Genomic DNA, 14,336 nt, shown 5'->3' on the forward strand with positions numbered 1-14,336 from the left:
GTGGGATATAGAAATCATTTGAAAACAATTGAAGCAGTTTTGACAGAAAATTCTCTCACTGTATGTGCAAGTGTGAGTGTGTGTGTGTGTATACAGCAACAATCTACCCCTGCTTCATTCCCAGCTGTTCTTCTGAGTACTATTTGAACCAAAACAGGTTCTTTGTATTCAAACGGCATACAGACTTTGTAAAATTATCATTTTGTGAATGTCTATTTTATCTCGACTTCAAACACTCACATTGGTTTTCTTATACAGTCTCTGTCCACTAGGGGTCAGACTGAGCCATGAGCACACTGCACAGATATGTCTGATTCTTGTATTTTACAACTTGCACTTCAGTTTGTTAAATGATGGATTGTAAACACAGCTACCAGACGTCTTGCATAATGAACCTATAGCAGATTGCGACGCTTGGTACCATACAGTTAACAGTCACATACAGTGCTCTGCTTTGGTTCTATACCCTTAGATTTGCTGACCTCTTATGTCACTGAGACTTGTGGGAATGCATGGGAAGCATTAGAGTGTGCAACTTTCCACCAAAAGTCAATAAGTTCTATCTACATCAACGAGACAGCTGGGAAAACAGAGTGATTTTTCGTACGACTTTATTGAAAATGAGGAAACAAAGAGATGCATACAAATCTATAACTTTTATTTCACAGCCACTCCTGATGTGACAAAAAATGAACAAAATTCGAAATGATTCCAAGGTCTCAAAGATACACGAAGGCGCTACGACGCAAAACAGGGACAACTATTTTATTTTAATTACAGAAACCTTTCAAATGAAGGAGTTAGATGTGAAAATAGTGACATAAACATTTGATTAGAGTGGCGATTAAGGCAAGACCACGTTCTGATTTGTCCTTCAGCATTTACAAGGCACCCACTTATCCAAGACATTCAAGATAAGTCATTATGTAAAAATAAATACAGAGCACTGATAAATGGACAAAGTCATTCACCAAAACAAATCAAAAAGCATGAGAGTGTCTGATGTCACCAGCTGTTTGGGAATAAACTCAAGCCGTTCAAGTTTCCTATTAACTGTTAAAGAGTGATTAAAATGTTACTCATTAGTTTAAGGCTTGGATACGCTTTGAAGCCCTTATGAAGTGAACTGTAGCTGGATCCCCTGAGGATGAACCTTTTTACTGTCCACTCTACAACACAGCCAGAGGTGCCCGACTGCTATAAAACAGGGCTGTGGCTGGAGTTGGATTCATTTAAATGGAGTTTGGTAGCACAGATATCAGACAGGATGATTCCTCAGTCTTTGGCATCGTTCGACACAGTCAGCAGTCATTGATGATGATGATGATGATGATGATGCTACTCACTACATTTCTTCATTACAACTATGTGAATATATGCGCTCTATTTTTTTTCTACAAATCTTTAAGATGCTGTTTATGTAAAACACTTGAATCAAAAGTTCGTTGCCATGGCATGATAACATTTTCCAAACCGTTCAGCAAAACATACAGAAAGCTTATAAACAGATGAGAATAGATGTTAAACAAAGATTAACTATCCGATCCAAATAGCCCACAGTATATAATTCACCGCTTGTGATTAGTTTGCACCCTGATTTAACCCATTGTGCTTGCTGAGTCATGCCGTCGGGTGCTGGAGTTGTGCTTCTCAGAGTGATTTTTCCCCCCGATGCACAGAACGCTGCTTAAAGTTCACGTGTTCTGTGTTACATAACTGATCAAAAGCCTACAAAGAATGTCACCTGACAATGAGTAACATATGGAAGGGACAGTGAGAGGCCTGGTGAAGAATGCAGCCTGGGCAGGGCAAAATGTGAGTGCGTGTGCATACATGTACACAGCAGACGGTGACCGAATGAAGAAGAGGCGTGTGTGTGTGTGTGTGACGCCTACACGAGGCTCCCGGGCCACGACACCACCGTCAGCGTGACTTTATTCTTCTGCAGCTTGAGCATTGGGATGAGAGACGAGTTGTTCATCCCCACCGTGGTCGCTCCGTTCACCGCCACGATTTCGTCGCCGCACCTGGTGACAACACACACACGCCGCGGTTAGTGATGAGACGGTTGCAGGAGGTGATGTGTTAGTGTGATGTCATGCGTGTCACGCTGTGGTTTACTCACTTGAGGCGTCCGTCAAAGTGAGCAGGCGTCCCAGGCACAATGGTTTTGATGAAGAAAGGCTGCTGGCCGTGGCTCTCCTCATAGCCGCCCACGATACTGAAGCCCCAGCTGTCGTTGTTGGTCTTCTGCAGGACGATGTCTCTGCACCAGTGCATGGGGCTGAAATCACAAAGAGGCAGGATTAACGTGGACATACTTCACATTAGACATCACAGCTCATAAATAATAAAGCTGAATGAAGGTTGTACCTCGGCAGGCCCAGCCAGCGAGTCCACAGCGGGGTCCAGTTGAGGCTGTCCTCTCGTGGGTCGTCCACAGGGTCCAGCTCGTCGTTGCTGGCAGCGTCGCTGTCCTCCTCTGGGTCTTCAGAGATGGTCTGGATGACGCGGAGCACCACCTGGGCCTGAGCCGTCTGGGCCTTCAGCGCAGCGACGGCCTCGTTGTAGGAGAGCTGGGTCAAGTCTACGCCGTTGATGCTGAGCAGGATGTCACCTGGGGGACGTCAGAGGACATCAGACTTTAACATGAGCCCCTTGTGGTTTGGAAGACTCAATTTATTGCCTTAACTGGTATAGAACTGAAGCACATAAACCTACAGAGTGTGTTTTTTACTGCCAAATGCGCCCTTGTACCTCGTTTGATGGTGCCGTCCCGGTGCAGACACCCTACAGGCTGGATACTGGTGATGTAGACAGGTAAGCGGCTGCGACAGTCCCTTCCCCCGGCTATGGTGATGCCCAGCGAAAGCCGAGGCTCCTTCTTCATGCTCACGGTCTTCTCCTGGCTGGAAAAACCACCTGGAGGATCCTACATGAAGAAAGGCGAAACTTTATCACCTTCACGCTCTCTTTTTTGTAAATACCACATTATGCTAATTCTTCCACGATAGTCTAAGTTCAACGCTTTTGAGGCTTAATGTGAAGTCTGCGCTGGTGATTAGCATCAGACCCTGCAGGGACCTTTGGCTTAACTGATTCCTCTTTCAAAAGCACTCGTAGAAACAAATGTGGAACATGTGAGAAGCAGCTGAGAGGTAAGAGTGGAGGCGACGTGTGAGGATCCACACTACGCTCTCGTAGTGGAGAAGATGTGTGGAAAGTGACGGCTTCCTCCGGCTCCCACGTCGCTCTCTGGAGTCTGTAAACCGTCAGAAGGGGAAGCTCGGGGGAGGTGGCCGCTCTTCCTCCCCCCAGCAGGGAGCCCATCCCCCCCCCAGCAGGACGAAAAGGCTCCACTCCACAGGCGAAAGCTAACTGTCCCCAGCTTTGATCCTCTGCCACCCAAAGAAAGAACCAAAAAAAAACACACACAGGCCGGTGGCCCCGTGGCGACAGAGAGAGCAGCACCCCAGACCTTTTGATCACGAGGCCTACAGAGGCGCTTTCATCTCTGCTCACCAACGCAGGTGTCTGCTCTCAAACTTTCTCACCCTCAACAGTGGAGAGGAAGGAGGGGGGGTTTGCTATTTCTTCTGCTGATAGTGTATGGAACAGCAGCGTGTGTCTAAACAGAGGGCTGTCTCTGTCACATCTAAATGAAAGCCTTCCTGTTACCTTCATGAAGGTGGAGCGCCGCCTGAAGTACTGCGGCTCGGGCGCCCTCCTGGCCGCTCGGCCCTCTCCCACGCTTCCTCCGTCCTCCTGAGTCTCTGCAGGCCTCATCACCACAAAGTTCACCCGGACCTCGCTGGCCTAAAGGGACGACACAACACAATTAGTAATCCACAGCCAATTACAACTAACAGAGCGTCTACTGTACTATGACATAAGGTCACGAACAACACGTACTTTATTTTTACAGCAGCTGTCAGATAAATGACTCGGCTGCTTGGAAGTTTTCCCGATTTGACTTCCCTTCAGTCAGTACATTATCATGCACTTTGAAAAGTTGATTATGCTGCGATAAAGCTCATAAATATGTTCTTTTTCCCCCCAAACACCACGTGAAAGTAAACCTGAGGTCATCATTCATTTACATAACTACGTTTCCCTGCAAGGACAAGAAGAGGAATGTAAAACACAGTGTTGTTGTTGTGAAATGTACTGTATCCCTTTGTTGTTGTTGTTGTTGTCCTTTCACTGTATTTCTAGCACATTTTGGATTCTATATTGTGGATTAGATTGAGCATTAGATTCATTTAGTCTAAGTTCCTCATTGCCGCAAGTGTTTGTGGGAAAACCTGCCCAACTAGCCAACATGTAGTGTGTGTGCACATTGTTTGTCTTCTGGGTTTGATATCGACACATGATCTAAAGGCAACACTAATAAAAAATGACTGCATGTGATCAAACGTCCATTGTGACGCATCGGCCATTAAACCATATAAGAATGAAACAGGATGGAAGGAAGGCAAACAGCGATATACTGTAGTACTTGAGGTTTGAACCCGTGCTGGGCTGAGGTCACTGGTAGTACCTGTATGATCTGAGCGGCGCTCTCTGGGGAGCCGTGCCTCAGGTCGTGTCCGTTGATGGCCAGCACTTTGTCGTTGTTCCTCAGTTTTCCATCTTTGGCTGCCAGACCTCCGGCCAGCAGGTCCAGGATGAAGACCCCGCTCTCGTCCGACTTTCGGATGAGCTTGATGCCGAGCGCCTCCGTGCGCCGGGTCTTGACCAGCGTCACCTGCAGGACGGTGCCGGGGTTGTGATTGGACGTGGCGATGCCCTGAAGGCTCTGGGAAGGCTGAGGGGCGGCGGGGACGGTGGAAGAGGACGGGTGATGGTCCGAGCGGGTTTTGAAACCTTTCTCCTGCATGACGGTGAGCCTGAGCAGGGGACAAGGCTGCTGCAGGACTGAGATGGCCCGGGAGTGAGGGACGGAAGCCAAACTGACATCATTCACCTGGAAACACAACAACACCACAGGGAGAGGGAGAAGAAGACTTTCAGTGACAGCAGCCCTCATCAACAATGTTATTGGTACTCAGCATGTACACGCACATACATGTACGATGCCACAACAAAGACCTGTGGGAATGCGGTTTCCTTATTAAACGATTCTGTTGACAGCAGTCGGGAAGTAAAGGTGGAGCATTAATCTGTCTGGCAGAGCTTCTTGCTGTCATTTCAGTTTCTGCCACGTCACAGCCCGAGCTAGAAGGGAGTACAAATCCTCCCGTAACATTTTGTGAATTTCAGCCCTCGTCTGCCAAAAGGCTCTCGATCTGTCCAATGTCACGCTGCACCGCCTGCTTCTTTGGTATTTCCTCAAACTACAGGATGGCAGGATGTTTGATATTAAATCAGTGCAGCCCCGCTGGGCTTCTGAACACAGCAGAAGAAGTAAAATACAGAACTCTCAACCACAGTAGAGCTGGTAAAAGCTTTTTAAAAACGATCAAATTAATGGAATCAGCCCCTGAACCATGTCCCTGATCATATAACATTAAGTGTAAACGCCCATAGCTTGGCTGAGAGATGGTTGCGTCTTCAGTTCACAGATCTCACAGGGAGACACAGAGGGAGAGAGAAATCAATGCATTGATTCAAAAGGAAGAGAAAGGTTGACTTTCAAGAAATTAGGGACGCGTTCTTGGCTGGTCTCCGTCATGCCTGCCTCTTTGTGTCCACCAGCTCTCCACAGAGCAGAACAACACCGGGCTAACGTTTCAGATCCTCCGGGCAACCTGTTGGGCTGCGAGGGTTTGGTTTTCATTTTCCAGGTTTGGGATTGGCTAAAGCTTTGAAAGAAAGGCTGCATTCTGGAGGACACAGTGAAGCAAAGAGAGGAGGAGGGGGGGGAGAGAGAGAGAGAGAGAGAGAGAGAGAGCCGGCACCAAGGCTGTCCAAGCTCAGTTTACAGAGGCACCACATTCTAGGACAGCCAGAGGGCAGAAATCCAAGGAGGACGACATTGCAACTTATTCACTTCCCCTTTTAAAGTAACATTATCTACTTCATTATCACTTTCCTTCTTTTGTCTGTGGGAACAAAACTCACAGACTTATTTATGAAGCCCTCATATTTATGTCATCTATCACTGATTTAACTGATAACCAGCACTACAAAACTCACATCCTTTCATAATCCCTTCAGTTATTCTAAACGCAGGACAGATTCGTTTTCATTAAACTTTGACCTTTTTCCAGCGAGAAGCGTAGAGGGTTAATCAGTGACAGCGAGCAGCAAAAGGTTGCTTACAGTAACATCAGGTTCAGACCAAGCTACGCCCCGTTACCACAGCGACAAAAACTAGTTCCTCTTGAATATCCACTTTCCCCATTCACAGCACCACGCGGGTCCCTCGGTGTGTTTACGCCAAAATATCACGAGAGGCGTGACGACAACAACAGCACAAGAAGGGAAAACTGGACTCTATATGAATGTTTAACGTTATGGCCGTACTTCCTCCCCTGTCTCACCTCTAAGATGTGGTCCCCCGGGGCCAGGCGGCCATCGCGAGCGGCCAGCGACTCCCGCACGATCTCCTGGACGACGATGTTCCCCAGCGGCGTGTCCTTGCCCCCCACTATGCGCAGGCCCAGCTCGTCCTCCGGCTCCTCTCGGAACAGCTCAACCACGATGGCTTCGGCCACCAGGCTGGACCTCAGGGGGGTGGTGTCTGCACAGAGAGGGGGGGGGAGGACAGAGGGCTGAGTGCGACGTGTACAACCTGTCTATTTATATAAAACCACCATTCACTATTTAACTCTAAGTAGTGGAATAGTGCAGCAGGTCCTAAGGTCTTCATTTCTAGCACCAAATTAGAGTCTTCGCTGTTATTTTCGGCTGGAATCTAAAAAGGAAAAACTGTATTTCCCTTAAATCTGTAATAGCTATAACACAGCATACATGCCGTGTTTTTCCCCTTAGCGAGGTCATGATACTGACAACGATGCAAAACCCCTCTGTGGATGATTACTAACAGTCGCCGTGTGCCGCTGAATGATTCCTTAGGAAGAGTCATGCAGTTAAAATATCTGTGAGCCGGTGCGTGTTCCTACAGCTCGACCGGTGACTCACACACCCCCGACTGTCTCGGAATCAAAACCTGGAGGCCAAAACGTCAGCGGTTCCCATCAGAGTGTTTTCACCTCGCCGACGTTAACGGGATGAGCACATCCAGAGGGATTTCGGTCAGTAATCTGCCACGGTTGTGACACAGACGAGCTGAACACAAAGAATTTAACGTTGTGACGGCGAAACGACAACACACACACACACACACCATCTTCACTTTCTTCATAAGCAGGATTGATCAGCCCGGGTTCGGCCTGATCTCGGACAGGGTTCCGCGATGGCGTGGCTGGATGTTTCGCATCACCCAGCGGCTCCCCGTCACCCTTGCGCCCCTTTATCTCATTCCATGCGGGCCTCTTCCTCTTCTCGGCTTCCTCCCTCAGTCTTCTAAAGACGGGACATCTGGGGAAAGAGGACACCGGTTACAGAGAGCGGCACGAGCACAAAATCAATAACAAATACAAACCGGTGATTTGACAACTTTAGAAACAATATATGGGGAGGAACGTCAATATTTTGGGACAGACCTCTGTGGGTGGATGAACACAGCAACAGAGACAAAGAAGAATGAGGTGTATGTGTGTGTGTGTGAGAGAGAGAGAGAATAGGAACAGAGTAAGGGTGTAGTCAGAGTGTATTCATGCACAGAATTTAGAGGAGAAGCAGTTGAGTAGACGGTTTCACTGCACTGCAGGGCGTCTGGCTGAATCTGATTAAGTCTGTCCCTGTTTCTACTGCCGCCGGCTCTCAGGCCTGAACTTTGCCTCCTCAGTGTTTGCAGAAAGAGGCTCTGCCATCTACCAAACCAAACTCTTACACCACAACCGACGACTGCGTCAGCACCCTGGCCACCGAGGCGATAAGCAGCACTGGCCAGGTCATAAACAAGTCGGACCTGCACCTTCCTGAGCTCAATAATTACAAGTTTCTGTCTGCGATGATGAAGTACGCTGCCGCCTGAAAAACACTCCGCAGGACGTGTAGAGCAGCAACACACACCTCTGATCACTGTCATTGAGCATTCCAAAGAACCAGTCACATGTCTTTTGTTGTGACTATTGACCTTTAGACCTCATGCTTACCTCCACATGGGAGGTACGTATGTGCTGTCTGCATCTCACTTCACATGAAAGCCCATGTGCTTATTAAGGAATGGGGAGATTTGTTCAAATGTAATACAAATACTTTTCTAGAATCAGGCTGGTTGCTAGTAGACCCAACCAATTGCAGCAGCTTAAATTACAATGGATCTAGACATGTGTTGTGTACAAATAATCAGTGCACAGCACACAGATGACAGTTGAGTTCAGGGGAGCACTGAAGTGAAGTAAAGACCGCCACTCACTTTAATTCACTCCTGTGACCGGACAACACACTGAAGCATTGAAGTCACTGTGAAACACTTTCTCTCTCTAAACATTGTAGTTAAACACCAGTTGAAGGAAAACGTTTCTTGATGTCTGTCTGCCTCCAGGGCAGGCAACACTGACATGTTATCAACCGATGGAAACCTCATGCAGACCGGCTATGGCTGCAGCGCCTCAGTGACCCATGTGTTTGCTAGTGTCGTGTTCACCGGGACAAAGAAATGAAAGCAGAGCCCATTGATTAGGAAGTGTCTGGTGTCTCTAACCCTCTGAATTTAACTGTTAGAGGAGACAAGCTGGTTATTGCCCGTAGTTGTGTTAGCTGTTATCAGTCAGAGACCTCATAATATCCACGTGTGTGTGTGCCTGCAGGACTGTAAGGCTTCACCCCTGGCTTCTTACCTGTTGTGCAGGTGAGGCTGCAGTTCACAGCGCTGCATCCGTATCTGGCACTCTGTGTGGTGAGGGCACAGCACCGTCAGCTTGTCCAGCAGGTTCCTGACCAGCAGGGTGGAGGGTCGACACTGGTGCAGCTGCAGCCGCTGTCGGTCCACGGGGCAGAAGTCCTGCTCTTTCATGAAGCTGCTTAAACAATGGAAGCAGTACGTGTGGCCACAGGGTGTGTCCATGGGTCTGAGCAGGGGCTGCAGACAGATGTGGCACACCAGCTCGTCGTCCACCTCATCCTGGTAATCGTACAGGTGGTTTTCCTGTGCGTCGTGCAGCTGACCGCACTCCTTGCATATCCGGGCCCACGTCAGGCCCCCGGTGCTACAGGCAGGGGGGGCCTTGGCCTCTGTCATAGCCATTGGCTGAGTAAACTCAGTCCAAACTGTCTGTTGCTCAGAAAAGGAGCTCTGCCCGTTTATAAACACTCACACACACACACACACACACACACAGACACACACTCTTATCTCCTCAAAAACTCTGTCTGGCGTATTTCAAAAGGTCAGCGTGTTCATATCCCAAGGCGAAGCCACTCACGCCCCCGAGCCGTCTCAGTAATCCACAGAGAACTCCGTCATCGGCGCGTCTTCATCTTGGCTTCCTGTGGAGGGAGAGAGAGAGAGAGAGAGAGAGAGAGAGAGAGAGAGAGAGAGAGAGAGAGAGAGAATCACAATGGGGTCGACTGCAGGACTTTCGCTACTCATACCAGCCGGCTCCACAGGAAATGACACAAATCCACAGAGCGGCGAGCAGCAATATGGCAGCGAGCCGCAGCTGCTTCCTCTCGCCGAGCTTCCTGAGGGACAAAAGGAATTCTCATCTCGAGCTAAGTGTCGGCGGGCACTTCATGAAAAGAGCTAAACTCTGTGGAAATGAGCCACGGCGAGAAGAGGGGACTGAAATCAAGCCCCTTATTATCGGACGGAACAAAGGCTCGGTGTTGAACGAGAGGGAAGAATTTGGAACGAAGTGAGCAGAAACACAGAACCCCGCCGCTAATGACCCCGCGTGCCCCAATCAGCGGTGGTCTCCATCCCTCAGTACGGCTCCTAATCGGCTTTAATTCGCTCCCTCGCAAGAAGCGTGCTGATGAGGAATGCATGATGCTTTACAGCCGCTTACTCCACCTTTCCAACTAAATTAACTCACATTTCAAGAGTCCCATTCAATTAACAAACACTTCAACTAAGCCACATTAGGAAATTACACACTGTTACGCCGTATAAAAGAGCTGGGGTGGGAGGACACACACTCACTATCCAGGTAGTTAAAGACGACCTCATCCTTACTGTTATTGCTTTTCCACTACTCACCCCAGGAGGATATCTTTGCTGTCAAGCGTCCAGCAGCCCGATGCACCCAAAGCCCAGACTTAAAACCAGCAGCTGTACTGGCAGCTCCGCGCCTGAATGAAACCAGAGACCTGCCTCGCACCGTCTGAATAATGTCTGTGTGTGGGTGTGTGAGTGTGTGTGTGTGGCTGGGAAACTAAGGGAGAGGAGCGGGAGAGACGACGAGTGTGCACAAGTGTACTACTGAGAGGAAAAGTATGTGGCTGTGCGTGCGTGTGTGTGTTTATGTGTGTGATGACAGTTAGAGCTGATGTTGCAATGTTTCACTACCACAGGTAAAATACTCAACCAAGCCAAATGCACTCATGCCCTCTCTTGTATCCTTAAACAGTCTGTGTGTGTGTTCGGTGTGTGTGTGTGTGTACAACTGATACCTATTCACGTAATGAGATAGGGGCTCAGGGATCGTGTAACACAGCTAAGGAAGCACATTAGCGAGCAGGAGGCGTTCCATTTTTTTTGGGGCGAACCCCCCCCCCCCCCACCTTGTTGTCAGTGCAGGAATGTGACCTGCAGACATAAATCCAACAGTGCGCCATGTTTGAATCCAGCCCCACTCTCTCTCTGCGCCTCACTCTCCTTTTGTCCCACTGTGGTTCCAACATAATCACTTTTCTTTTTCTATTTGCTTTGCGATACGTTCATATCCACCGCCCGGGTGCCACAGCTGACCACAGACAGGCAACCGTGGGGGTTTCAAGAGAGGATGTAGGCAGACGTTTGTACAGGGAGACATGTGGAGACCCTGTAGATGATGCTGGATCCTCCTCCTCCTATCGTGGAGAGCGTCCAGCACCTCGCTATACAACACCGCGCTATAAAACACCACGCTTTAACATCTACACCGCCGTCGCACTAACACAGCGTTTTCTGATGTTGTGGCTGTGCGTCCTGAAGCTACACATGCAGTTTAAAAGGAGAGAAAGATTTGCTTACACCAAATCAATAAAGGCACTCGTCTTTCTTTGGCTCCTCTATACAAAACCCAGTCCAAAATGGAAAGCATAGTTGGTTTTTTGTCAAGTGTCAGTTTTCCTTATGGATTTCAGCGTCGACTGCTGTTTCAGAAATGGCCCTCGAGTCTTTTCTGGTTGAGCGCTGGTATAACATCTCAACATAAAGAGGAAGCCAGCTCAGCGTGAGAATGATCTTCGTCTTTCAAACGCTGAACTTCCCCGCTGCCTCTGCCAGGCATCAGGGTCACGGGCGATTACGCAACTTCCACTATTTTGGATGGCTGCCACTAAAGCGGCCGTATGAATGGAAATTTCCGACTTCCTACACTGAATCGACGAGCCAGCGTCTACGGAAAGATCCACGCTGGAGCAAGTTTCTGATAAGCTACATGTCCAAGTGTGGAAAATTCCATTGAAGTGTGGGTGGACGGGGCCTAACCCTGCTGTATACTAGTGTAAGATGATTATTACCAATTAATCCAATAAAGAAACCTATCAGAGTTAAATCAACTTCTATGACAGCAGCATGGTTGTTGATGTCCAGGTTTAGAGCAGGAACATACACTCCAGCATCTGCTCCATGAAAGCAGGCGGCCTTGCTGGAGGAAAAGAAAACCACATCCGATCAAATGCTTGAAATCATGTGACTCTCTAAGCTTTGGAGGGAAAAGTCTGTGGGCCTTAAGTGTCCTGTGGTCACAGAAAGGATTACCCGAGGCGGCGTTCCCTCACAGCTGAGCCGAGTCACTCGCTCCGCCGGCTGATGTGAGTGAGTCACGTGTGCCGCCGCCGCCGCCGCCACACCCTCAGCAGGCACAGGTGAGGCCGCGGCAGACACGAAAATTCCCCCTTTTCCATGTGATTATGAGTCTGTCTCGCTCGCCGATGTCTGGCTGGCACAACAAACTGGAACAACGCAACGGCAAAAGAATCCAGTTACTGCCCCGGAGGTGAACGACCTAATTATCCATGCTTTCAGGTCAGCAGCTGTAACACCATCACGTGGGTACTTTCTCTACATTAGACACATTACTTACTTTACGTCATTAAAAAGGTCACGTTTGAAGGCTCTTTGAACATTACGCAACTGCTATAACAACATGGAAATGCCATTGCCTTCAATGCAAAGGATCATATTTGCATTAGCAATATAGGGGGGGAATCAAAAACAGGCAGCACAAAGCTCTTGAGCTGTTTCAGTGCGTAATGATGCAGATGTGTGGCCTAGCACGTGTCGGTACCATTATCTCGCCTACCAACACATGAACACTAATCTCATATTTACTGAGTGTGAGCCTCCCACAGCACTGCCTGCACATACCAACGTGGCTTCAAACACCACCCTCGGTATTAACTTATCAAGAGAGTGGCTACTGTACGCAGTGTGAAGGACAAAGTTTGAAACATTTCAGATGATGGTACATTCTTAAAAGAGATACAGGTCTGGATTTCCCAAAACTTAATTAAGCCTTTGTTTCATATCATTGTAAATCGAGTCCCTGTAACTAAATGAGTCCCTTGAAGTCTAAAATTGTATAAATTGACACACGTTTACAAATATAAAAACAGTTAGTAGGGGGGAAATGATTGTTGATTAGTTGCAGTCCCAAATAATGAACAATATTGGAGTTGGCATACTGATACCGATACTGGAAAGTGAGATGATGTTTGTTGAAGGTGACTCCAGTGTCGTGGCCCTGACATGATGTGGAGCCATGTGGCATCTTAACCAAACCCTGAGTGTGAATATGATCCTAATAAGTCCCTTCCTGACTCAGTGAGGTTTCCCTCAAGGTTCACATTCTGTATAAGAATGCTGTCCTCAACAATTCCCTTTACTAAAAGCAAACTTTGATCGGCAGCCCTGCTGACTGAGCCATAAGTGTGGGCTACTCTGTACTTTTTGCTTTCCCCCAAAATAGCTGAGTAGAATTCTATATCAAAAATCGACTCAAAAGAGAGCAGATTCACTTTGTGTGGAATGGACCCCAGACCTACCCGAAAGATCAATTAATTCACAATTAGACGAGCAGATGTGATTGGTTGGCAGCCCTTCCTGTTGTCACTGGACCCATAAATAACTCAGTGTCACCTCGTGTCAGCTTATGGCTGTTGGTTGGTCCTTATCGCTTCCACACTGTGAGGCTCCACATGTCACAGGAGGTCATAAACCCCGCACACCGCCGACATGCTTCACCTGCCGGGGGGACGAGGTGCTAACATCCAGCGCCGCGCACCTCCAGCTCGGACCAAACAAAAACAAAACTCACTTATTCTTCCCTCAACGTTATCCGTTTCTATCGCAAACAAGAATGTGAACATTAGCGTGACACAGAGGCGCGGTGCGACTGAAACCAGCTTTGTTTGATGTTTGCTTACATTAACGAGCAGAATTCCAGATCGAAACTCGTCTTACCTGTGTGAAGGTTGTTTTCCGGAAGTAGCAAACCTGCCGCTAACACAAAGAAATGACACAAAAACACAGCGAATACGCGGTTTGGCAGCAGCGAGCAGCTCCGAGCAGTGTTGGAGTCTTTTTTACCGCAGTGCCGGAGCAGAATTGTTCCGGCTCGGTGTCCCAGGTGGAGATAGTTCATCCACAGGCGGAGGCTACTGGGACACTTTCCCAGTATCGAGCTGCACACAAGCCAAAGTCTGACGTTTATCTCTGGGAGTCCACGCAAGTGCACACACGCGCGCGCGCGCACAGATACATATGCACACACACACAGCGAGAGAGAGAGAGAGATAGTGTGTAAGTGTTTGTATACATACACACGCCTGCTTCGTTCTTTTGAAGCTTCTCCAGTCTACGTATTAATATAACACTCTCAGCTACATCCTCGTGCTAAACAGGATGTAACGTCTAATTACGTAAAATGGGGCGTTTATGGGTCGATACAAATTGTTGAACGTATGGAAAATCCATAAACAGTACAGAAGCCAAAACATGAGCTCAGATCATGAACAAACATTTTAGTTTCCCCAATTCCCTTCTTGGGTTATTAAAGAGTTTTAATAACTGTATTTAGTAAGCAAATACCCATCCACATTAAAACTTATATTCTACTACTTATTAGATTCTTAAAACATCAGGTAAACATCAAAACTGTGTGAACTCCTATTAA

At 48.1% G+C, this 14,336-nt stretch overlaps 1 protein-coding gene across 3 annotated transcripts; it reads right to left on the reverse strand.

The window, feature by feature from the left end:
- Positions 1-594: 594 nt before the first annotated feature.
- lnx2b (ligand of numb-protein X 2b) lies at positions 595-14,032 on the reverse strand. 3 transcript variants are annotated; one of them, XM_076149049.1, is made up of 10 exons: positions 13,625-14,032; positions 8,853-9,501; positions 7,292-7,485; positions 6,486-6,685; positions 4,541-4,966; positions 3,679-3,816; positions 2,758-2,932; positions 2,374-2,617; positions 2,126-2,284; positions 595-2,027 (listed from the first exon to the last, which is right to left on the reverse strand). In XM_076149049.1, exons 2-10 carry the CDS (start codon positions 9,257-9,259, stop codon positions 1,892-1,894), a joined length of 2,079 nt encoding a protein of 692 aa, XP_076005164.1. In that variant the 5' UTR covers positions 9,260-9,501; positions 13,625-14,032; the 3' UTR covers positions 595-1,891. The 3 variants fall into 3 exon arrangements, with proteins under 3 accessions (XP_076005164.1, XP_076005167.1, XP_076005165.1); XM_076149052.1 differs by lacking the exon at positions 13,625-14,032 and adding an exon at positions 13,207-13,585; XM_076149050.1 differs by lacking the exon at positions 13,625-14,032 and adding an exon at positions 10,214-10,507.
- Between the last annotated feature and the right edge of the window lie 304 nt (positions 14,033-14,336).

This window comes from Genypterus blacodes, unplaced genomic scaffold, assembly GCF_046128005.1.
Source record: "Genypterus blacodes isolate CSIRO-AG114 ecotype Tasmania unplaced genomic scaffold, CSIRO-AGI_Gbla_v1 ptg000044l_1, whole genome shotgun sequence".
Taxonomy (NCBI): domain Eukaryota; kingdom Metazoa; phylum Chordata; class Actinopteri; order Ophidiiformes; family Ophidiidae; genus Genypterus; species Genypterus blacodes.

Bases quoted from the DNA above. Each gene is read 5' to 3' on its own strand.
- lnx2b (XM_076149049.1), bottom strand. From the start codon at position 9,259: ATGGCTATGACAGAGGCCAAGGCCCCCCCTGCCTGTAGCACCGGGGGC. The intron at 7,486-8,852 runs GTAAGAAGCCAG...CTCTTTCCCCAG, and splicing joins CAGCCTCACCTGCACAACAG to ATGTCCCGTCTTTAGAAGAC. The intron at 3,817-4,540 runs GTACTACCAGTG...TCGTCCCTTTAG, and splicing joins GCGCCGCTCAGATCATACAG to GCCAGCGAGGTCCGGGTGAA.